This window comes from Nicotiana sylvestris, chromosome 3 (genome assembly GCF_000393655.2).
Source record: "Nicotiana sylvestris chromosome 3, ASM39365v2, whole genome shotgun sequence".
Taxonomy (NCBI): domain Eukaryota; kingdom Viridiplantae; phylum Streptophyta; class Magnoliopsida; order Solanales; family Solanaceae; genus Nicotiana; species Nicotiana sylvestris.
In genome coordinates, this window is record NC_091059.1 from 219,368,969 (window position 1) to 219,391,794 (window position 22,826).

The following is a 22,826-nucleotide window of genomic DNA, read 5'->3' on the forward strand; positions in this document are numbered from 1 at the left end:
AAAATCGAACCACGTTCTCTCTCTCTTTTGCATACACTTTACTCCCTTCTCCCACAAACCCGCGATTCAAACTTCTTCTCCCACCTAAATTCCCTAGGTTTCCCCCATTATCACTCCCCAGTTATTTTCTCTCTAAAATTATAGTTTTATTCCTGATACAAGTTCTTGGGGTAAGTATTAAGCTTCTTAGATTTTGATACAATTATTTAGTTTCTTCGATTTTGATACAGAGTTTTCTTTGCTTCTTAAACAATAACCATTGTTATTGTTTACTCATCAGAAAGCTTTCGATTTTCTCTCCAATGTCGGATTCAACATCACACAAGATGGTAACAAGAGGTATACCCACCAAAATTCTCAATTTTGATGAGCTCTCTTTCTCGTTGCGGGTGAGAGCATTTTTGGGGTCATCGGCTACAGATCTGTATGTGTATATGATTTGAAGTGGGGGAATTCAAAAATATATAGAAAATGGTTGCTGGAGTTCTGGATTATTCATGTGATTTTATAATTATGATGATGTATTCGTATGTATTAAGTTGTATTCATAAGCATTAAAACAATCCAGAACTCATTTGCACATTTACAATGTCATTAACTGAGTTGTGCTTACTTGAATATTATATATTGTATTTAAATGTATTTAGATGTATTCTATTTACATTCATTGTATTTTCGTACTTATTACAGTTTTCCTTGCTTGTTATATGTATATATTCACTATTTTATACTAAATGGTATTAATATGTATTTCAATATTTAACTGTATCTTATTGTATTTATATGTATTCATACACTTAATGAGTTTATATATTGATGATGAATATGAAACCTTTTTACAATTCTTGTTTGTATGCAGGAAATTAAACTGTTTGTGAATCATCCTCCAAGATTATCACCGCATATTTGTTCATATACAAACACAAACATAGTATCCGATCCCAAAGAAAAGCGTACTCCAGAACAGTATAAACTATTAAGTTCTACTTTCAGGGATTGTGGGGTGCATGTCGCGGCATACGTAGAGTTTCTTAGCATAGTTGGGCTGGTTCCACAAGTAAAAGTTGATGCCAATTTACTCCGTCAAAGATATGGTGCACTCCTTTGGGACTATGCTATGCGGAAGATAGACGCTGATGCCGTAAGCAAGAGCGAAGCACCTTCAAAGATTCTTAGGCACATCACCGATTAGTATATATGCAACATGTTGTATTGATATATATTCAACTTATTATATCAGTCAGTATTCAACATGATATATTTATCTATATTCATTAAGTAGTATTTGTATGTATTCACCAGGTTATGTTCACATATTTTCAGCAGGTGTTTTTAGACCTTCATATTTATATGATATGTTGTATTGGTATGTATTCAGCTGTATTTTGAATACTGTTTTTGTATATAACTGATTGTAATAACATATTGTCATAATTTGTATTCAAGTGTATTTGAATACATGTATTTAACCCTTTCCTATATAAATGGTATTAATATGTATTTCAATATTTAACTGTATCTTATTGTATTTATATGTATTCATACACTTAATGAGTTTATATATTGATGATGAATATGAAACCTTTTTACAATTCTTGTTTGTATGCAGGAAATTAAACTGTTTGTGAAACACCCGCCAAGATTATCACCGCATATTTGTTCATATACAAACACAAACATAGTATCCGATCTCAAAGAAAAGCTTACTCCAGAACAATATAAACTATTAAGTTCTACTTTCAGGGATTGTGGGGTGCATGTCGCGACATACGTAGAGTTTTTTAGCACAGTTGGGCTGGTTCCACAAGTAAAATTTGATGTCAATTTACTCCGCCAAAGATATGGTGCACTCCTTTGGGACTATGCTAAGCGGAAGATAGACGTTGATGCCGTAAGCGAGAGCGAAGCACCTTCAAAGATTCTTAGGCACATCACCGATTAGTATATATGCAACATGTTGTATTGATATATATTCAACTTATTGTATCAGTCAGTATTCAACATGATATATTTATCTATATTCATTAAGTAGTATTTGTATGTATTCACCAGGTTATGTTCACATATTTTCAGCAGGTGTTTTTAGACCTTCATATTTATATGATATGTTGTATTGGTATGTATTCAGCTGTATTTTGAATACGGTTTTTGTATATAACTGATTGTAATAACATATTGTCATAATTTGTATTCAAGTGTATTTGAATACATGTATTTAACATTCATAAATCATATTAACTCTCTGATGTACTATATGTATTCCAAAAAGAATCATCAGTTCAATGTATTTAATGATTGTATTCATCTATATTCATCTATAATGAAAATACAATGGTCATATTAGTTACGTATTCAGATTTAATACACCAACTAAGTATATCCAAAATATATTCGAAATGATACCGGAATCTATAACAAATTGTTTTTCATTAATACAAGTCAGATTGTGAACTAATTTCAACGTGGAGCATTTCTACAAGTACGCTTATTATGTCATTCCAGTCCACATATGCTACACGAATGTTGATTTTTCTTCTGCAGCAATTCAATGAAGGGCTTATACGCTTCTTCTTTGGTCTTCCAGGAGGTCTTTTCCATTTGGGTGGTAATACAACTTCATCTGCTACATGTGCTGGTATATTCCATTCTTTCCGGTCCGGCAAAGGATACACGAGCACCTCATATGTCATTACAACAAACTTTGGTTTGTAATAATCAGAGCAAAAATCTTCTGGCATTAGAAACTTTCTCTTTAGGACAGCCCAAGCGTGTGGGCATGGTAATTCGTCGATTTGGAACCGCCCACAACTGCATTTTTTCTCTAAAAGGCTTACTGTGTAATGCCTTCCTTCATCGTTCACCGTATGCAAATATTCAGTCGATGACACCACCTACATTTAAAAAACAAATCATACATATATATAAGAATAGACGTATTAAATAAGATTTTCATATATAGTATTATAATTTTATTTAGTTTTAAGAATCATAATATATTTTGTATTAAAATATAACTATAGTAGATACAACTATATTTGTACATAAAGAATTCAAAGACATACATGTATATACATGTAAATACATACTACGTGAATGCTGGCAGAATATTAGAGTAGTCTTGACTGAATATAGGATACAACTTCCATTGCTACCTTGAAATATATATAGTTAAATACCTTGTACCATGGATATTGTATTCATGAATGCTATTGTATTCATGAATACAATAGCAAAAATAGGTGTGAACCATGGAAGTCCAGCTGATCAGTTGTTGTATTCGAGTGTATTCGACTGTATTCATAGAGTGAAACGTGAGATTACAGCTGGACAGATTATTGTATTCGACTGTACTCACGGCATGAAATAGGGGATTGCACTGTTTTTAAAACGGAAATGAATCAATTAACATAATAGACTCCTAATATAACTCAGCAAACTCAATTATAAATCTGAATACATAAATACATCTGAATACATAAATTATATTAATTAAAAAAACAAATGAAGACATTCATGGAATATAGCGAGACAGTGAATATAATAAAATACAGGTGAGATATATTGAAATACAATGAAAAAAAGACAATGAATACAATGATATACATAGTATACAACGAGATACATTGAAATACAATAAAAAAGGTAACAGACTCTTCAAGTTGCTCAGCCCCAAACTCCGTCGTCTTTGTTAAAGCATAACCCTAATGTCGACTCATCGATAGCAGATTTCAAACCTCCATTGTCAGCCCCAATTTACCATAAAAATCCTTTCAAAAATACTTGACAGTGAGTAGTGGTCATGTTTTTTGCAAAAATTACTCTTGTATTTGATGTAATTATTCCAGCAACCCTTTTCTGTATTTGATGTAATTACTCCATTGTTTCGACATCAATTATACAACACACAAATCTATATATTTTTGAATTCCCCCACTTCAGTAAAAAACATAGAAGAAGACCAAAAAAATCATATACACACACACATCTTTAATTTTATCAAAAGGATCAACTTTGAAAATAAAAAGAGAAAAGTATTATACTTGCCTTGATGAAGCTAAAGAGTCTAACAACTCATCATTGTTTTCTTCCTTTTAGGTAATTGAAGAAGTGAAAAGATTGGTTGAGAAATATAAGAAAGAAGAGGTTAGTATTATTGTAACTGGCCATAACCTAGGTGCATCACTTGCAACCCCAAATTGCAGTTGACATAGCTTTCAATGGAATCGACAAAACAAGCGAAGGCAAGGAATTTCCAGTGACAGCTTTTGCATTCGCAAGTCCTAAAGTTGGAGATCTCAATTTTAAGGCAGCATTTGACAAACTTGAAAGTCTCCGTACTTTGAGAATCCATAATCTATGGGATGTTGTTCCGAAAGTACCTCCAATTGGCTATATAGACGTGGCCGAAGAACTAATGATTGATGTCGACAAATCACCATATGTAAAGTCTCCGTGTGTGCAACCTAACAAGCACACACGAACATAAATGGATAGATTTCTGGGAGTTCGGAAAAAGAAACAGAATACATAGCATAGGACAGAATACCTTGTATCATTCGTGTAGACATTGCCTCATTCAAGGTAAGCATCTCCTGGTATTTTTTTCCAAGCGTTGTGTATGTCTGAAAAGCTTCTTGAACGTATGCCATATGCAAAATCGAATTTGAACGTATTTCTGTATACAATTGTATCAATCTCAAATTTTCTTGGTTGGAAATTGATTTCTACGAACTGTAACAAAAGAACATGAAAAGAAAGAAGGGAGATTTGAAAATTGACAGAATCCTCTGTTTTTGGATACTTTCGGATGGAAAATCGTTGATGGAGGGGGAAATACAGATTATGGTGCTATAATTGTGTTAGTTGAGTTATATTAGGAGACTATTTGCTAGATTGATTTTCTTTCCGTTTTTAATCAGTTAAAAGGTCCCTTTTTTATGGAATATACGTTATTGTATTTAATGATTCAACTCTTGAATACAATTGAATACAACATCTTATTAACAGGTTTTCCATGATTCACGCCACTTTTTTCTAATGTATTCAAGAATATAATAACCTAAATACATCAAATACATCTTAAAACATCTGAAAAACGTATCTACATACTGTAATATAGCAAATGGTATCTATAGAGAGCTAATTATCACTAAAAGATATCTATTTATGAAAATTTCTCTATAATCCCTTCAACCTAATTGGCCCATTAGGAGCATTTGTATTTATAATCGTTTTAGAGTCACCATTAAAGTTATACTCACTTTGCACAAAAATTTACAAGTTTACTCACTTTAGAATCAAGAAGGAAAAAAAAAATTAAGTGCAACAATTACACTTAAAATAGCACTTATCCCCAAATAGATCTAGAGCGCAATAAATATTTTCATGCATTCACAAACAAACAAATTAACATCAATTGACCCAAAGACAAGAAAAGTAAAAGCATGAAGCAGGTAAAAATATTTTTAAAATATCTTTTATTTACTTACTATGTTCTATATGATCATTACAAAAGAACAAAAGGTGATAATTAAACAATTTATAAGAAAACAGCACACATTAATTAAAGCTTGGTAAGATTTATACGAGTTGGGTTATGATCTAAATTTTAGCCCATCTTAACCTAGATCATGTCAGCCTAAGTAACTTTTGAATAGTATCAGGTGGTTTCAGACATTTGTCTGGGACACTATTCAGAGTAGGCTTGATATTTTCAAGAAAAGAGCATAATCGGCGTCGATTGGTAATAGGCGGGAGAGATTCTATTTTTGTTTTTTGATTTTTTATTCGGGGTCCAATATCTGCTTTTATGTCCGCTAATTTGATTTGCACCCAAATGCTCCTTACCAACAACGATTTCATACTTAGGCTCAAACTCGAAAACTATGATTAAGTATGAAAGAGAACTTATTAAACCACCACAACCTTTTATTGTCAAGATCGAACTTAATCTAGTTTTTAGTTTCGGGCCGCCACCTCAAAAAAAAATAATGCAATTTGGAGCATATTATGCAACTCCGACCTCCATCCTACGTCTAATTATTCAATTATTGAAGTCTTAAAAAGCTTACTTTAATGCAACTATAACGTTGTCACTTTAAGGAGTTTTGTAGTAATATTTATATTAGTTATATATGACTTATTAATACAATATATACATCGATTGCATTTACATTTCTTTCCACTCAAATGCTACTGCCCTTTAAAAGATTTTACTTAATGTAACAATCACCATAGATACATCTCTCCACCACTATTCAAAGGTTTCGAATTTGAGCTTTTTCCTCTTTTAAGGAGCTTCACACTAGGGGTGTCAAATGGGCGAGCTTTTTCCTCTTTTAAGGAGCTTCACACTAGGGGTGTCAAATGGGCGAGTTAGGCCAATTTTGGGCAGGCTAAAATGGGTTGCATCAATGTCCCTCACAAATTATAATTAATAATGTGCACCTTGTGAAGTTCAGTCGGTACAATTTTAAATTAGTCAAAACCTGGGTAACACCCGGATGGGAAACAAAAAGAAATCATTATAGATGCTAAAATAAATTCAAGACTTACCTTCTCACAGTTCTTTTACATTGTAGTGCATTAAACAAAAGATGTTACAAGTAGAACAAAGTTTTTTTTTTTTTTTTATGACCGACAAATCCATCTGGGACCGATCCTTTATATCTCCAATGATTTAGCACGTCGAGAAACACTCATGGATGGAAATAATACAGAGTAAAGACGGATCCATAATTGAAATTTGATGGGTTCAACATTTAAGTTCTTATGGCTGAACCCATTACACTTTTGACTCCAATGGTTCAAAAATCAAACTCTTTATAAATCTTAGTGATTTTTCACATAAGATCTATACTCTGTGTCGAAAATGTTGAATTCAGTAAAACATGTTGATTGTCTGCTCCATCCGCCAACGATGCAGAGGGCTGTGAACGTTTTCGGCTCTCATTTCAAAAGATTTGAGCTCCATTCTCTAGATTTATGGTCTCATTTATGTTCTTAGCCAATTCTGCAGCTGCTCCAATGTAAGTATGAGGTGTTAAGTTCAAGAGAGCTGTCTTTGCATCAACTGGTATGTCCAATTTTTGTATAAAATCTCTACAAATTTCTTTGGTCACTGTTCTTCCTCGGGTTAACGCCTTCAGTTTCTCATAAGGCTCTGGTACTCCATACCTCCGCATCACCTAAATACCAAACAAAAAGATAAAAAATAAATTTTGTAAAATTCGTCAAGTTTTATTAAGCCAGGAACATGGGAGGGACTCAAGAATAGTGGGTCCGGGCTCAAGAAAATTTCTTGAAAGACTATTAGTTTTGATGCTCGTTTCTCTGAAAGACTCACCAATTGAAACATATTCTAGCAAACACTATCAGCATTGCTTCTACAATATATTTCATTGATCATACGGGAAAACTCAAGTTTGGAATCTAAAACTATTGCATACGCGAGGCAACAAAAGCTGCATACCGTTTGTATTGGTTCGGCAAGAACCTCCCAACATTTATCTAAATCTTCAGTCAGAGCAGCTTTATTCACCTGGTTGGAAAACCGATAAGTCAAAACACACTAATAAATTGATACTTCAGCATGACAATGTGAACATGTACATTACAGTACAGTAATTTCTCCAATATCTGTATCCACATTTTACTCAATGTCTGGTAAAATGGGAAATGTACATTTTATAGCACTTGGCGGCGGTCCAAGCATCTCGAGATATACAGAAGAAAGGATAATAAAGGAACTTATACGAGGTGCAGTTTCAACTTGTACCGCGCTTACCTGAAGCTTCTGAATTCCCTGTAATGCACTTCTGTAAGCAAGAAGAGAATGTCCTAGTCCTACACCCATGTTTCTCAGAACAGTTGAATCTGTCAAATCCCGCTGCAAAATGACAAAATTTGGATCAAAGAAAATGTACGAACAAGATTGATGGAACTGAAACAATCAGAATAGCAACAGAACCTACAAACTAGCATGCTCTAAATATGTCTTGCCTTTGCTACTATCAAGAACAACAACAACAACAACGCATTGAAGTCCCACAAGTGGGGTTTGGGAAAGGTAGTGTGCACGCAGATCTCACGCCTACCCTGGAAAGGTAGAGAGGTTGTTTCCTATAGACCCTTGGCCCGAGAAAGGTGAAAAGAGACGGTAGAAACAAGCAATATCAACAAAGAGGGCCAAAAAGATAATAACGACAAAGGAAACAATAGCAACAAGCTGTCACAACTTTCAAGATAAAGATAGAGATAAACATGACCGCATTAGACATACCTGCCAACGTGAAATAGGTAGTTTAGTGCTCAAATGGTATAGATTTCCATTAGCTACTCCAAGATTGCCTTCACTATTTTCAAAGTCAATTGGATTTACTTTGTGAGGCATCGTGGAGGATCCAATTTCACCAGCTTTAGTTGTCTACGTAACATAAAAGAATTATGAACTCCATTATCCGACAAAAGAATAATAATAGACGATATCCAAAATGTAGGATACTCACCTGCTTAAAGTAACCCAGAGAAATGTATCCCCAAACATCTCTATCAAAATCAACCAAAATGTTGTTAAACTGAACAATCGAGTGAAAAAGTTTGGCCATATAGTCATGAGTTTCAATCTGCATTACAATGAAATTGAGTCAGAAGTTGAAAACAGTCTCTAATTATGCACTCATTCAGAAAGGTATATCAACTTCAATACACGTATTTCCTCCTTTCTGTTATGCACGACACACAAACTTTGGTTTCTGGTCCATCCCAAAATCAACACATTTCTATATTTCGAAACTCTTTGATATTAATATTTGCATTTTGCCTTAATCACATGCTTTATAGGAAATGTTGCACGTTGAAGACCACAAGATTCTATGGGTTATTTTATTATGATATATATATTTGGCTTATGTCTTAAAAGTCTTTCTTTCTTGGACTATGTGCCTAGTCAAATACCGTCGTATAAACTAAAACAAATGGAGTACCTCACAAGCTATAACCTCCCTCTAACTAATGAACAAAGCTCAACTATCAAATGAATTATGCAGCACCAATACAAACACTTAAAAGAAAGTGCACAGTAAGCCTAATATGGTGCTGAAGAATCAAAAGGATTCAATCTGTATAACAAACCTGAGGAACATATGGATTGAATTTTAATCCAAGTGACATCACAAACTCCTCAGCAATTTGTGGCCAGTTTACTTCAGGATATGCAGCTACATGTGCATTGTAATTTCCTACAGCACCAGCAAATTTCCCGAGCATCTCAATTTGAGAAATCTCCTTTCTTTCCCCGCTTAATCGATAAGCAAAAATTGCCATTTCCTTTCCAAGGGTTGTTGGTGAAGCTGGCTACAAGTTGCAAAAAGAATGAGTGAAGTGTTCAAAAATTATTAAGAAGCAAACTACATTTTGCAGTCACTAAGCATATATATGAATGACCAAGGCCGGAGCTAGAAGCCCTGCTATGGGTTTGGCCGGACCCGGTAGCTTTTGTTCAAGTAGTGTATTTGTGTTAAGAAGTTTCATCAAAATATGTACAAATATTAAATGTAAAACCCAATTATTAGCACTTGAAGACATCGTTCTAAAATCCAGAACCCATAAAGTTGAAATCTTGGCTTACGACTCTGTAGATGACCACCATTTTCTCAGAGGTTAAGCTTCTCGTATCAAACCTATTCAAAGTACACCTAACTAGAGGATGTATGGGGAAAAAAATTATACCTGCCCGTGGGTACGAGAAAGCATGGGAACAGAAGAATATTTTGTGGCCATGTCACATATCGCTCTAATCAATTCATCCATGACCGGCAAAATGACGGTGTTCAAAGCTCCTTTTAGCATCAATGCATGGGCAAGATTGTTGATGTCCTCAGATGTACAAGCAAAGTGAAAAAACTCGAGCACCTACCACAGAAACAAAATAAATTCAGAGTTAGTTACATCACATAAACATTTTGGGTTGATAGTTTTCACATAAATCTCTTTAACTCTAACTTCCTACTTAGATTGAAAGAAGATGAACGTGTAAAATACGCCAGAAATTTATCCATACCTTAACTATCTCTGGATGTGATTGACATCTTTGTTTCAAGAAGTATTCCACTGCTTTCACATCATGGTTCGTGACTCTCTCAATCTTCTTAACTTCCAAGGCGTCGTTCATACTAAATTCAGCAATCAAGTCTTGCAAAAATGTCTGAGCTCCTTCGGAGAAGTTTGGAACTTCAGAGATTTCATGTATTTGAGACATTTTTAACAACCATTTAATCTGACAAAACAGAGACGTCAACGGATTAGTAGAACTTTGTATCTTTTTGAAAAATTCCAAACGCAAATGATCTTGAAATTAGACTTTAGTGACAGATGGTCAAGGGGGAAAAAGTAACAACCTCAACCAAAACGCGGAAACGAATTAAACCAAACTCGCTCATAAAAGGAGCCAATTCTTTGACTTTACCCCAATAACGTCCATCCAATGGGCATAGAGCTGATAAACTTGAGAGTTCTAGATCTTGAGAATGATCAGAAGACATCCCTTTGACCTGAGAAGTTAAAAGGATACGATGTGAATAAATCATATAAGCAATAACCCCTCCAAGAAAAGAAAAGAACCATCGCTCCAGAAAACAATAATAAGATAATGAGCTCCACACCAAATATGAACTTGTCAAAAGGCACTCATACAGCAGTCAAGCACATACAAAGAGCAACCTTATGCCTTAGGTACCGTAATGAGTGTGCTTAACCTTGCAGTATACTCGAGCAGGTGATACTACTCTTACATTAACAATTACCCTAGGTGTAGCCTAACTGTCACTGCAGTGGGATGAAAACTATGAAAGACCACAATTCAAATCCCAAGTCCCAGCAGGAAAAAAGAAGAAGATGATTTCTTCCTTTCTGGCCATGTTTTGGTGGGCATAGCAACTCGGTACCTGTGTGTTGGTAAGATTTAACAGGTACTCAATGAAATAGTCGAGGTACACACAAGCAGGCCTTAACACCATGTAATAAAAAGAATTACCATAGAGCATATACTAGTAGATAGCCAAACAAAGTCTGACGATATAAGTATCTGCAAATATGCAATTCCCTTATAGACACCAAATTGACTAGTCTCTTCCATAAACTGCAGAAAGTTCGAGAGACATAGGTTTCCTAGAAGCACATGTAGAAAAACACAACAATGGTCAATGAAGTGGCCTAGCGGTCAATGACGTGGGTTGAGAACCATGAGGCCTCGGATTCAAATCCGAAAGGATGCAAGAACACTAAGTGATTTCTTACCATCTGTCCAAGCTTTGGCGGACATACTTACCTAGTACCCGTGCTGGTAGGTAGCAGGTACCAGTGGCGGAGCTACATAGCTCCAAGGGGTGTCCTTTCGCCGGAAAAATACATTGTTTAGATAGGTAAAATTATTTTTTTATGTATATATACCATGCAGTAAATCATCTTGATTTTTTGGTGTATCTACTTTAAATTTTGCACCCCTAAGTGAAAATTTTGGCTCCACTACCTGGCAGGCACCCCGTAGAATGAGGTGCGTGTGCAAGCTAGCTTGGACACCACAGCACTCCGTCCAAGAAGGAAAAAAAGGCCAAGTAAACATCCATAGAAACTAATTTTCACCAATTCAAAATAAGTATTATACCCCACCATTGCCTGAACTTAACAATTTGCTAAAAGCAGAACGTACCCTTATACCAATATACCCATTCACATCATAACTAACAAATACATACATGGGCATGGTTTTTTCGTCCAGATTCATCAGTAAAAGCTTGCTAAACATAGAATCCAGCACAAAAACTAAAAACATAAAAAGAATATTTTTTTGAAGAAACAAAAAAGAATAGTTCAAGTAGAGTAAAGAGCATAGAAATTTCATCTAAAAAACATGGAACCCAATAAGCAAAAAAAAGCACCTTTTCTTGAGTTTTCAAGGAGCTGACGATGGACCCTTTAGCAATTGCTTTGCAAGAACAGTTTTTTATAGTTGGGAAAGAAAAGTTAAAGGGATTGACCAAAGAATTTGGAAGTAAATTTGATTTTTGGGTAATGGGGACTGATAAAAACATCGTTTTGCTGACATTTGAAGCAGTGAAAGATGTTCCAAGTTCCATTTTTGTGTTAAAGCTAATAACCAGAGAGTTGGGAGTGGTCGGAATTACTAGCAAAATAGAGAGAGAGGAGTGGTGTCACAAGTAGGGTTTTAGCGCTTTTAAAAAAAAATGTTTTATTTTTTATTTTTTTATTTTTTTATTTGTCAAACCAGATAAGCCTAAAACCCAATATTTCTAAACTATAGGGACCCAAGTGATTATCAATGAGACTATATACCTCAGAAACAGCTAAACAACTGACTCTTTTTCTAGTTCAAGAATCCTGAGGAGAGAGTGTCTGTGTGAGGATAATGTTGATAACGGTCAGAGAAATTTCCTCTTCTTCTTCTCTGTGCTTCAATTCTCTCATTTCTAATACTAATAATAATTCCAAGCAGCTACACTCTCTAAAGGTAAATAGGTTCACACCCATTTGTAAAGCCAGCAGCCTCAGTTTCAATAGAAAAAACTCTAATACCACTGCCCCATCATGGAATCTTGGTCTAAATCACTCCACAAACAGGTACATATTCTTGAAATTAAGATATACCCTTTTGGTCTTTTTGCTCTTATATGAGTTGAATTATACTCAATTCTGATAAATATGCCAATTTGATTAAATATGTTTTGAAGATAAAGATTGGAACTTTCTCACTGTTTGTTGTAATGGGTCTTGTTTAGAACTTCTGATTTATTGAAATATATATTTTGTTGTAATGGGTACCTGCGACGGTGGGAGGTAACATGTATCCAATAGAATAATCGAGTTACGTGCAAGTTGGTCCGGACACCACGGGCAGCCCGGTGCACTAAGCTCCCGCTACGAGCGGGGTCCGGGGAAAGGCTGGACCATAAGGGTCTATTGAACGCAGTCTTGCCCTGCATTTCTGCAAGGAGCTGTTTACACAGCTAGAATTCGTGATTTCGTCACATGACAACAACTTTACCAGCTAAGCTAAGGTTCCCTATCTAGCCCATACACCACATTTATAAAAAAAAACTTTAATTTGTTTACTTATTTTATCTGGGGTTATAGTGTTTACTTTCATTTAATTCATTTGTTTTTTGAAAAAAAGTCTTGAACTTTCTGATTGTTTCTTGTGATAATTCCTGTTTCGAGCTTCTAATTTCGCGGAAATTAAGACTTCTGTGTTGCTTTTTTTTTTCCTGGGATTGTATTATTCAATTTCATGTTGAGTTTGAAATACTGTCCTGAATTAGTTTTCCCTGAAAATAATTCCCAAATCTTGATGTTGGTTTGTTTTGGACAAATTGTAAAATGGTGCTATTGCTAGGATGGAACTTGTAAGCCTTTTTATTTGTAGTAGAATAATGTGAAATAAATAGTTTCATTTGTTTTACAATGGACGAAGATCACATAATATCTTGCTTACTAAGTACATTACATGCTTTAATTGATTTAATTATTTAACAGTCTTTTCTTCTTTCTGACTGTTATTTTCTTTCTCCAGCTGTGATAGTTCAGAATTTGATCCGTTAGGTATTAATTCAGGTAAATCATCCTGGGATAATTTGGTGAGCTTGTTCTTTCAAACATTTGAAAGTTCCTCAAATGCTAGGAAAGACAAAACTTCATCAGCTCGAGGGTTCGCAGGTAGCGTATCTATCTACAAAATTGTGTTTTTATGTTGTTGATTTCACCCACATATCTTAGCCTTTGATTAGGATATCTTTTGACTGGCAGCTGCAATTGAAGATACTAGCATTGATTTTGGAGATTTCTTCAAAGGTCCATTACCAGGAAAGTTTCTAAAGCTATTAGGCTTTTTAGCTTTGTCACGACTCGGGATCTATATACCGCTTGGTGGAGTAAATCGGGAGGCATTTGTTGGCAATTTAGATGAGAATAGTATATTAAGTACTTTGGATTCCTTTTCTGGTGGAGGCATAGGTCGCCTTGGAATATGTTCGCTCGGTATTGTTCCCTTCATCAATGCACAAATTGTGTTTCAACTTCTTGCTCAAATCTACCCCAAGTTGCAAGACCTTCAGAAAAAAGAAGGTGAAGCTGGAAGAAAGAAAGTGCTTCAGTACACTCGCTATGCTTCCGTTGGATTTGCCGTAGTACAGGTAATATTGTTTTTCCTAGAAAAACTGATATTCTCCCTCAGAGGCGGATGCAAGCATCTGCACCCAGTACTTTCAACACGAAGCATAAATTTTGTCTAAAAATTCACTAAAATTGCAACAGACAGTAGGTATGAACCCATAGAGCTTAAATATTGGATTCGCCTCTGCTTTCCATGATCCATTTTATGTGACAGTGACACTCTTTCCTTTTTAGCATATTACTAATAGAATGACACTATCTATATTTGGAAAGATTAACTTTAGGTTTTCATTTTACCCTTAATGATAGTCTTTTATAGCCAATGAAATGTCATGACATGTTTAAGACCACAAGATATAAAAGTCTTACTTTCTTTCTTAAATTATGTGCCCAGTCAACACCGCCACATTAGATCAAACGTAGGAGTATTACTTGAATGAAGAAGCATTCTCTCTATGAGATATTTGGTGCACAATTGAGTATTGGTAGTTTGTTTCTATTTGATTCTCACTTGTACATTGTGGTTGAGGAATTGCATTTCATGCGTAAATACAGAGTCGATTGGCAAATTACACTTATCTTTAATTTCTGCGGCAGGCAATTGGCCAAGTATTATTCCTTCGTCCTTATGTCAATGACTTCAGTACCCAGTGGGCAATTTCTTCTATTGTTCTCTTGACCCTCGGCTCTGTACTTACGACGTATATTGGGGAGCGAATTACTGATTTGAAACTTGGAAATGGTACATCCCTTTTGATCTTTACAAATATCATATCCTACTTGCCAGCATCCTTTGGTAGGACAGTTGCACAGGCATATCAAGACGGTAATTATGTTGGGCTCGTTGGCATCCTAGTCTCGTTCTTCTTGCTAGTCCTTAGCATTGTATATGTACAGGTATGTCCTTATGTCTAGGTTGCTAAGCATTTAACTTCTTGTCATGCCGTTGAGGGAAAAATTGCTAACAGTGTTCTCAACCAAGGTTTTCAGGAAGCAGAGAGGAAAATTCCGCTAAATTATGCGTCAAGGTATAGTGGCAGAACTGGAGGAGGACTTCAAAAATCTGCATACTTACCATTTAAAGTTAGTATCCTTTTTTCTCTTGTTTCATTAGTTTGTTTTGAAGGCTTGTACTGCTAAATAAGAGTGGGGCATCAGCTCTTCTTTGGATGAGAAGAGTGACGGTTGAAATCTGTTTCCCTGTGGAAGAAATTACTTACGACTGATTTTAAATTTCCTGCTGTTTCATGAGTGGTTAGTCATGCGATATGTAGTGTTAAGTCTCAAACATCGGCTAAGGAATGGGGGACTTGGTCTCTTTATATGGTTTAGGCAATCTTCACCTCATGAACTAGCTTTTTCGGTTGAGTTAGGCCTAAGGTTCATTTCTTTATCAATCAGAGCAGGCAGAGGTCTTGGGTCCGAGTCTCACTGCCACCTATTACAACAACAAAAAAAAGTTGCACGTGCTTGGCCAATGAAAAAAAAATAAATTAATGAAGCTTGCACGTGAGGGGGCATGTTGAAGAGACTAAGTAAATAAAAGTGTGCTTTCTCTAACAGCTTAAGCTTTTAGATAAGATGGTCAAACAATTCAGTATGGTATTGGTATCAGAGCCGGACTCATCCCAATTCTTTGTTTCACTTATGTTGGGCCCCCATATTGTATTGGTCACGCTCCAGTTGGCAGAATTAGGTGTGCGATGGGGTGTTGAGTTTCCACATCGGCTTAGGGACAAGGGGACCCATTAGTTCACATTAATCTTATATTTGTGATGGAAGCGTGCAGTGAAGTACTTTTGCAATTAGTAAATTATGATCCTTCTTAAATACAACTTACGATTATAGTTACAATGAGCAGGTGAACAGTACAGGAGTAATGCCGATTATTTTCTCTACGTCATCACTAGCCCTTCCTGGTACTCTGGCACGTTTCACTGGTGTAGGTTTCCTGAGGAATGCTGCAGCAGGTTTAAACCCTGGAGGTAAGTAAAAGATAGTGCAGTTTCCTCACTTCACGTGCACTTTCCACTGAATAAAGCGTGTGCCTTAAACTCGACTCCCTTTGAACTTATAATGCATATACGCTTCCTGTCCTGATGTACCAAAGTTTTGAAACAAATTGACGACTATCCTTAAACGAAGAGGTTTAATCTTGTAGAACTTGTTGTGCAATACTTTTGAGTTAGTAGTACTACGTAGAAGATAGAGGAACTAGAGACAGAAGCTGAAAAATGACTTCTCTAAGGTGGAATAGGTGGTACTTGACTACAGATATTATCGGCGACCATAGTTTTGGAAAGAAAAGGTTAAAGATAAAATGGTATTTGTATTTTCAATGAAAAGGAGATAAGCAAAACAATGAGAAAAAAAGTTGATTATTGACGGTGCATTTCTTTCTGTTCATGCATGTGTGGACTTATTTTCAATTTATAATATTTTGAGGGCTTTGACCAAACAGATGTTCCTTTGTAGGTTCTTACTATCTCCCGGTAAATGTTTTGTTGATTGCCTTCTTCAATTACTATTATACATTCCTGCAATTGGACCCCGATGATGTCAGCGAACAATTGAAGCGACAAGGTGCCTCAATCCCACTTGTTCGACCGGGTAAAAGCACAGCAGCATTCATCAAGACGGTATTATTGCCTTCTTTGGTTTCCGTGGCCTTATTTTCTTTCTACTCATTGCGTCTCTTGATTATCTAATCTAGCAGGACTCTTTCTTATAAGACAGTAGTCATGTTCAGCGTGTTGTTGGAGATAACAGAAAACTGATGATTTATTTAAATCTTTATATATAAGATGTGCTCCCTCTGTCCCATTTCATGTGAATAGATGCGATGGTCAAAACACTTGAATTTGGACATAGATTCTTCAGATTTCTAAAAATGAAAGTACTATAAGTCACAATTAGGTAGTTCAAGAAAATATAATCCGCCAACTCACACAGATTTGGGCAGGCAGGCTGGCTTAATATTCATTGGCTGCTCATTTAAGGCACAGTTCAAATTTACCCATTAAAAACTTGTGTATATTCATTCATATATATGCTGACAGTATAAGTGTTTGTAACACAAATCCATTTTCAGACTGGATAAAGCTCAAATGCTTTGTCTGAGATTCATATATATTTCCCTATATTGTTAAGAGTAGCCAACTTTCTATATGATTTGGATTTACGGGGTTTTTCTTACTTTTCCAGTTTTTTTTTTGTAAACGATACTCTCTCTTAGTGTATACTTGATACTCTAGAATAGGTAAGTAATTGATGTATTGCATATATAATTGTACATGAATACCGTCTGCCACGTGGTAATCTTATCAAATAGTTTAACTGTGATTTAAAGATCAAAGTGCTTCGTCATTTCATTATGCCTTAAAACGGGGAATTACAGGTACTCAGCCGGATATCAGTTCTTGGTTCGGCATTCTTGGCGGTTCTTGCTGCTGGCCCTGCTGTGATTGAACAAGCAACACACCTCACTGCTTTCCGGGGCTTTGCAGGCACGTCAGTGCTTATTCTCGTGGGTTGTGCTACAGACACTGCAAGGAAAGTGCAAGCGGAGATTATATCCCAAAAGTACAAGAACATAGAGTTTTACGACATTGATAATAAATATTGAGTCGAGACATTTGGTTAAAGCTGGAGAAATGAGCTTGTAATACATAAAGAAAACATAAAAGCCGGAATACAAACTAGTTCATTGAGTTTGATCTGGACGCGAGAGCCTCTACTTTTTATTCCCCTTCCCCCTAATTTTCTTAATCAATGTATTCTACTAGTCTCTGTATTAACAACTTAGATGTACATGTTTCTTAGATCTGTGTAAAATGCAGGCACAAAACTGCCATCTTTTTTCTGTTTTATTTTTTGTTTTTAGTGAATTTCCCTTTTCAAATTATTGAACTATCTCATTTGAAAGTTCAGCTTTGATTCTTTCACCAGGTTTCTCTTTTATTTGTAGTTACCTGGATTGTACATGGGATCTCATCATATTTTTGAAAAATAAATTGAGGGAAATTGCGAAGGAGAGCTTTGGCGTAACTGGTAAAGTTACTTCCATATGACCAGAAGGTCATGTGTTCGAGACGTGAAAACAGGCTCTTGCAGAAATGCAAGGTAAGACTGCATACAATAGAATCATGTGGTCCCGCCGTTCTCCGAACCTCGGAGCTTCGTGAACCGGGCTGTCCTTTTTTTTTTTGTTTTAATTGAGGGAAATTGTGAAAACTTTAGTCTCAAGAGAGTTTATATTGGAGTATGTGACAACTGATAAATGACTTGTTAAATTCAAGTGCACATTTTTTATTATAAACCTTTCAAAAAAATTAGTAGCTTATGCATCTGAAATGAGGAGTGTAAAGAGATAGTAGAGGAATTGTGATTCACGCCCTTCACTAAGTATTTCCCCCGTGTCTTGTCTTGCGCGAGAACATTTTTTTCTCTTTATCCTTGCGGTATTTTGAATTCATTGCTCCATCTAATTCACATTCGTGCTGCATAGGCTGACTTAAGAGGAAAGCAAATTAACTACTAAGGTGACTAATAGCCCGTTTGGCCAAGCTTAAAAAACTTATTTTGAGAAGTGTTTTTGGTGAGAAGTAGTTTGTGTTTGGCTAATTAATTTGAAAAGCACTTCTGAGCAACAATTAGTATTTGGCCAAGCTTTTAAAAACTGTTTCTAAGTGTATTTTTCTGAAAACTGATTTTAAAGAGAAACTATTTTTTTCTGTTTCTTCTCAAAAGTACTTTTTTTCTTGGCAAAATACATAAGTTACCCCCTTAACTATGGACCAAATCCCTGTTACACACTTTCTGAGCACGAAAATCATCTTACACACTCAACCTTTTCAGAATGTGTACACACCTCTTATTTCTTGACCAGTTTATAAAAATATGTATAATGTCACACACCAATAAGATCATGACATGTGTCATTATTAATTTTTTAAAGAGAAAATATTTAAAATTACTCTTATACCCCCAATTTAAAAAATCATCTAACACATCCACCTTCTTTTGCCTTCCGTCGTTGCTACCCACCGGGAAAAAGCCATAACCACCACTTCTTAACCTTCATACAAATTTAATTTTGCAATCATTTATCCATAACAAACCCAATACCGAAAATGGAAGAGATAAAAATTATAATTGCAACTCCTCTGTTCTCCATTTTCCTCCTCCATTTTTAGATCTCATACACAACCAAATAAAGCAAATCAAAATCAGTTTTTCGTTTTCATTAATTACAACTCCATCGTGAATAAAAATCTCAAATCTTTCTTTATATGAAAGAAGCTGAGTTGGAAATTTTAGAATTTCAGTCATTCTCATGAATTATTTTTTATTATTTAGGTAAATTGGGTATTTTAGTAGATTTTAATGATAGTAAAAGAAGCAAGAGAGAAGCTTAAAGGGGTACTTTTAGAGAAAATTTACAGCACCTTTTTTAAAAAAATTATCAGAATTTTGGTAGATTTTTGTAATACTGAGGAAGAGAAAATGGGAAGGGAAGACCAGAGAAGGGGGGGGGAGTTGATCGATTGGGAAGGATCTGAGACAAAAAAGATGTTTGGTAGCTTTTTTTATTTGATAAAAATGGAAAATAAGGAAAATATTATTATTATGACACATGGCATTAAAATATGGATTTAGATAAAATATTTACAATTTTGCGCGCTCATCTTTTTTTGTTAAGCACGCAAAAGCCACGTAGTAAAATAGGGGTGTATCAGATGCACTTTGAAAAGGTTGAGTGTGTAAGATGATTTTGGTACTCAAAAAGTATGTAACAGGGATTTGATCCATAGTTTAAGGGGTAACCTATGTATTTTGCCTTTTTTCTTCTAAAAGCTTGGTCAAACACCTCTATTTTTGAAAAAACACTTTTGACGTACTTTTGGCCCCTGATAACGCCCAACTATACCTTATAAAAAGGACAAGCGGTCGTTGCAAATATAATCCAGATATTTAGCCCAGAGTCGAATCCCACAGGGAATTAACATACCAATTACTTTTGTCAGACTCACTGAATTCTCCGTAATCAACTTCCAAGATATTTTGAATAACAATTGGTGATATTTTTACTAGCTATAACTGAATAAAGTAATGTAAACTAAAAGCTAACTATGACTGAGTTGTAAACAATTAAGAGAAGGATCTAAAGTTGTAATTTCCCCTATTGATGGAATCCCTTCATGTTATGTTCCGCATAGATTTGCCTAATCGTCTCTATCGATCATGAGCGCTCTTACTACCGTAAATCTCTCCCGAGTAATTACGACAATTTACTAGACGCACTCTCCCGAGTTACGCTAGTTGGCTTTTATTACAGCTGACTTAGATCGCACCCAAGGTTTCGCTATCCATAATCCCACCTTTAAGCCCTCGGTTATTGGTTCCTCATATACTTTGGGAGTGGTGTTGTTCAACAACTATCTAAATATGCACTCTCTCTCTCTCTAGTAATACATATTAAATAGGCACAGCTAATTGGGGATCCTATCAATTAATTACAACAAGAACGAAGTTGAACAAATAGAGATTAAACTGGGCAAACTATATTAACACGACAAGAAGTTCATCCCTCAACAGGTTCCATCAAACCCTAGAGTAAATAATTAGCTACTCATAGCAAAGCAAGATAAAACCATAAAATTATTTATAATTCACAAATAAAGATAATAAGAAGAAGATTGAAAAACTCTAATGGTGTCTTGATTTGCCTCCAATTCAGTCTAAAAACAAGTTTCACCTTTTGCTTGGGCGAGTATGTTGAGTTTATAAAGGGTTAGGATAAGTTTCGCCCGATTTACACTTAAGTTCCCAAATTTCTGGGCAATTACAAAGTCGACCGCGGCCGCGGAATAAAGCGGCGTGACCGCGGTGAAATGCATCAATTCTACCTCACTCGTTTGACCTACCGCGTTCCAGCCGCGGTCGACCGCGGTCGCGCGCGGTGGCCTCTTGTCCAGTCATCCTTTGCCTTTTTCTTGCTTATTTTCATTTGTGTTCTTCTTGATTGGCCTTATATCCACATTGTTGATTCCTGTTAGCGGAAACGTAAAAGAAAGAACACAAGATTTAACGTGGTTCGGATCAAAATAATCCTACGTCCACCAGAGAACAATTGCCTTTTTAATATTAACAAAGGAAGGGGAGAGTTTCCAATTACACTTAAGAGAATTTCTCTCTTAACTCTCTACTCACTACAATGTGTTGTATTATTTTTGGGATGGTTTCTACAAATGAAGGAGTGCATCTATTTATAGAGGTAAAGACCTCCTCTTGATGTCATTGGTGACATCAAACTACCTCCTCTTGATGTCATGGGTGACATCAAAGGAGGAAGCTTCCTCCTAGCATCCACACCAACTCTTTCCACCAACTCTTCCAATTGGCATGCCATTGTTGACTAAACATAAACCAACACCTTCAATCTCCACCTTGGTTTGCGTTTCGAGCGTGCGTGTGAACAACTCTGGCCAAAACTTCTAAGCTTACTGGGCAACCCCGTTGTAAGAAACAAGAAGAATCAAACCATTGTTGAACATACCACCTCCACCTAACAACTGTTCTCTTCGGAGTTGCATCAGTTGATGCACACCCCCGCCAAGTCCTTGCAGTGTGCAAACTTAGCGAGTGGGACTATCTTGGTCAACATATCTGCAGCATTATCGTCTGTGATAACCTTCACGACCTTGATAGTTCCCTCTTCAACAACATCTCGAATAAAATGAAATCTGACATCAATGTGTTTAGTGCGCTCATGAAATCTCTGATTTTTCATTAGATGAATAGCACTCTGACTATCACATCTAAGAGTTGATTCCAGCTGAACCAAACTCAATTCCGCTACTAAACCTTTCAACCAGATAGCTTCCTTCACCGCCTCCGCTGCTGCCATGTATTCTGCTTCTGTCGTAGACAAAGCGGCAATCGACTGCAGAGTCGACTTCCAACTAACGGCACTGCCAACGAGGGTAAAGATGTATCCAGTTGTGGACCTTCTTCTGTCAAGATCTCCTGCATAGTCAGAATCTACATAACCGAGAATTGAAATACCTCCACCACTTTTTCGAAAGGTCAGACCAACACCAGAAGCTCCTTTGAGATATCTCAATATCCACTTGACAGCTTCCCAATGCCTCTTTCCTGGGCTGGACATGTATCTACTTACCACACTTACAGATTGAGCAATATCTGGACGTGTGCATACCATAGCATACATAATGCTACCAACTGCACTGGCATAAGGAATCTTTGACATATGCTCCACCTCATCCTCGGACTGAGGCATTTGTAACTCTGAAAGTTTAAAATGAGGAGCTAATGGTGTACTTACAGGCTTGCACGTATGCATATTGAATCTCTTGAGAACCCTTTCAATATACCTCTTCTGAGAAAGATGTACAACACCGTCTTCTCTTGAAATCTCCATACCAAGGATTTTCTTTGCAGCTCCTAAATCCTTCATGTCAAATTCCTTACTCAACAGTTTCTTCAAAGCATTTATCTCTGTAATGTTGTTAGCAGCAATAAGCATATCATCAACATACAACAGTAAATAAATCATTGAGTTACCAGACATCTTCTTGTGATACACACAGCTATCAAATGCACTCCTTGAGAATTCATGT

The 22,826-nt window shown here is 35.9% G+C and overlaps 3 protein-coding genes across 3 annotated transcripts; 1 reads left to right on the forward strand and 2 right to left on the reverse strand.

Annotated features, from left to right (window-relative positions):
• Positions 1-2,429: 2,429 nt before the first annotated feature.
• On the reverse strand, positions 2,430-3,740 carry LOC104224592 (uncharacterized). Its single transcript, XM_009776276.2, has 2 exons — positions 3,735-3,740; positions 2,430-2,891 (listed from the first exon to the last, which is right to left on the reverse strand). The coding sequence occupies exons 1-2, from the start codon at positions 3,738-3,740 to the stop codon at positions 2,430-2,432; spliced, it is 468 nt and encodes a 155-aa protein (XP_009774578.1).
• Positions 3,741-6,506: 2,766 nt separating this feature from the next.
• LOC104224591 (uncharacterized) lies at positions 6,507-12,212 on the reverse strand. The gene is made up of 10 exons (XM_009776275.2): positions 11,937-12,212; positions 10,398-10,550; positions 10,061-10,276; positions 9,730-9,912; positions 9,133-9,354; positions 8,508-8,624; positions 8,282-8,425; positions 7,787-7,888; positions 7,472-7,540; positions 6,507-7,187 (listed from the first exon to the last, which is right to left on the reverse strand). Exons 1-10 carry the CDS (start codon positions 12,132-12,134, stop codon positions 6,954-6,956), a joined length of 1,638 nt encoding a protein of 545 aa, XP_009774577.1. The 5' UTR covers positions 12,135-12,212; the 3' UTR covers positions 6,507-6,953.
• Positions 12,213-12,374: 162 nt separating this feature from the next.
• On the forward strand, positions 12,375-18,053 carry LOC104224590 (preprotein translocase subunit SCY1, chloroplastic-like). The gene is made up of 8 exons (XM_009776273.2): positions 12,375-12,636; positions 13,586-13,728; positions 13,819-14,204; positions 14,782-15,081; positions 15,175-15,267; positions 16,046-16,169; positions 16,660-16,823; positions 17,582-18,053. Exons 1-8 carry the CDS (start codon positions 12,425-12,427, stop codon positions 17,807-17,809), a joined length of 1,650 nt encoding a protein of 549 aa, XP_009774575.1. The 5' UTR covers positions 12,375-12,424; the 3' UTR covers positions 17,810-18,053.
• Positions 18,054-22,826: the final 4,773 nt, after the last annotated feature.

What these genes read in the sequence shown, in the direction of transcription:
- LOC104224591 (XM_009776275.2), bottom strand. Translation starts at nt 12,134, where the DNA reads ATGGAACTTGGAACATCTTTCACTGCTTCAAATGTCAGCAAAACGATG. An exon ending in TCAATCCATATGTTCCTCAG is followed by an intron (nt 8,625 to 9,132) that starts GTTTGTTATACA and finishes ATTGTAATGCAG; the next exon opens with ATTGAAACTCATGACTATAT. An exon ending in AGGGAATTCAGAAGCTTCAG is followed by an intron (nt 7,541 to 7,786) that starts GTAAGCGCGGTA and finishes TTTTCCAACCAG; the next exon opens with GTGAATAAAGCTGCTCTGAC.
- LOC104224590 (XM_009776273.2), top strand. Translation starts at nt 12,425, where the DNA reads ATGTTGATAACGGTCAGAGAAATTTCCTCTTCTTCTTCTCTGTGCTTC. An exon ending in ATCAGCTCGAGGGTTCGCAG is followed by an intron (nt 13,729 to 13,818) that starts GTAGCGTATCTA and finishes TTTGACTGGCAG; the next exon opens with CTGCAATTGAAGATACTAGC. An exon ending in TTAGCATTGTATATGTACAG is followed by an intron (nt 15,082 to 15,174) that starts GTATGTCCTTAT and finishes CAAGGTTTTCAG; the next exon opens with GAAGCAGAGAGGAAAATTCC.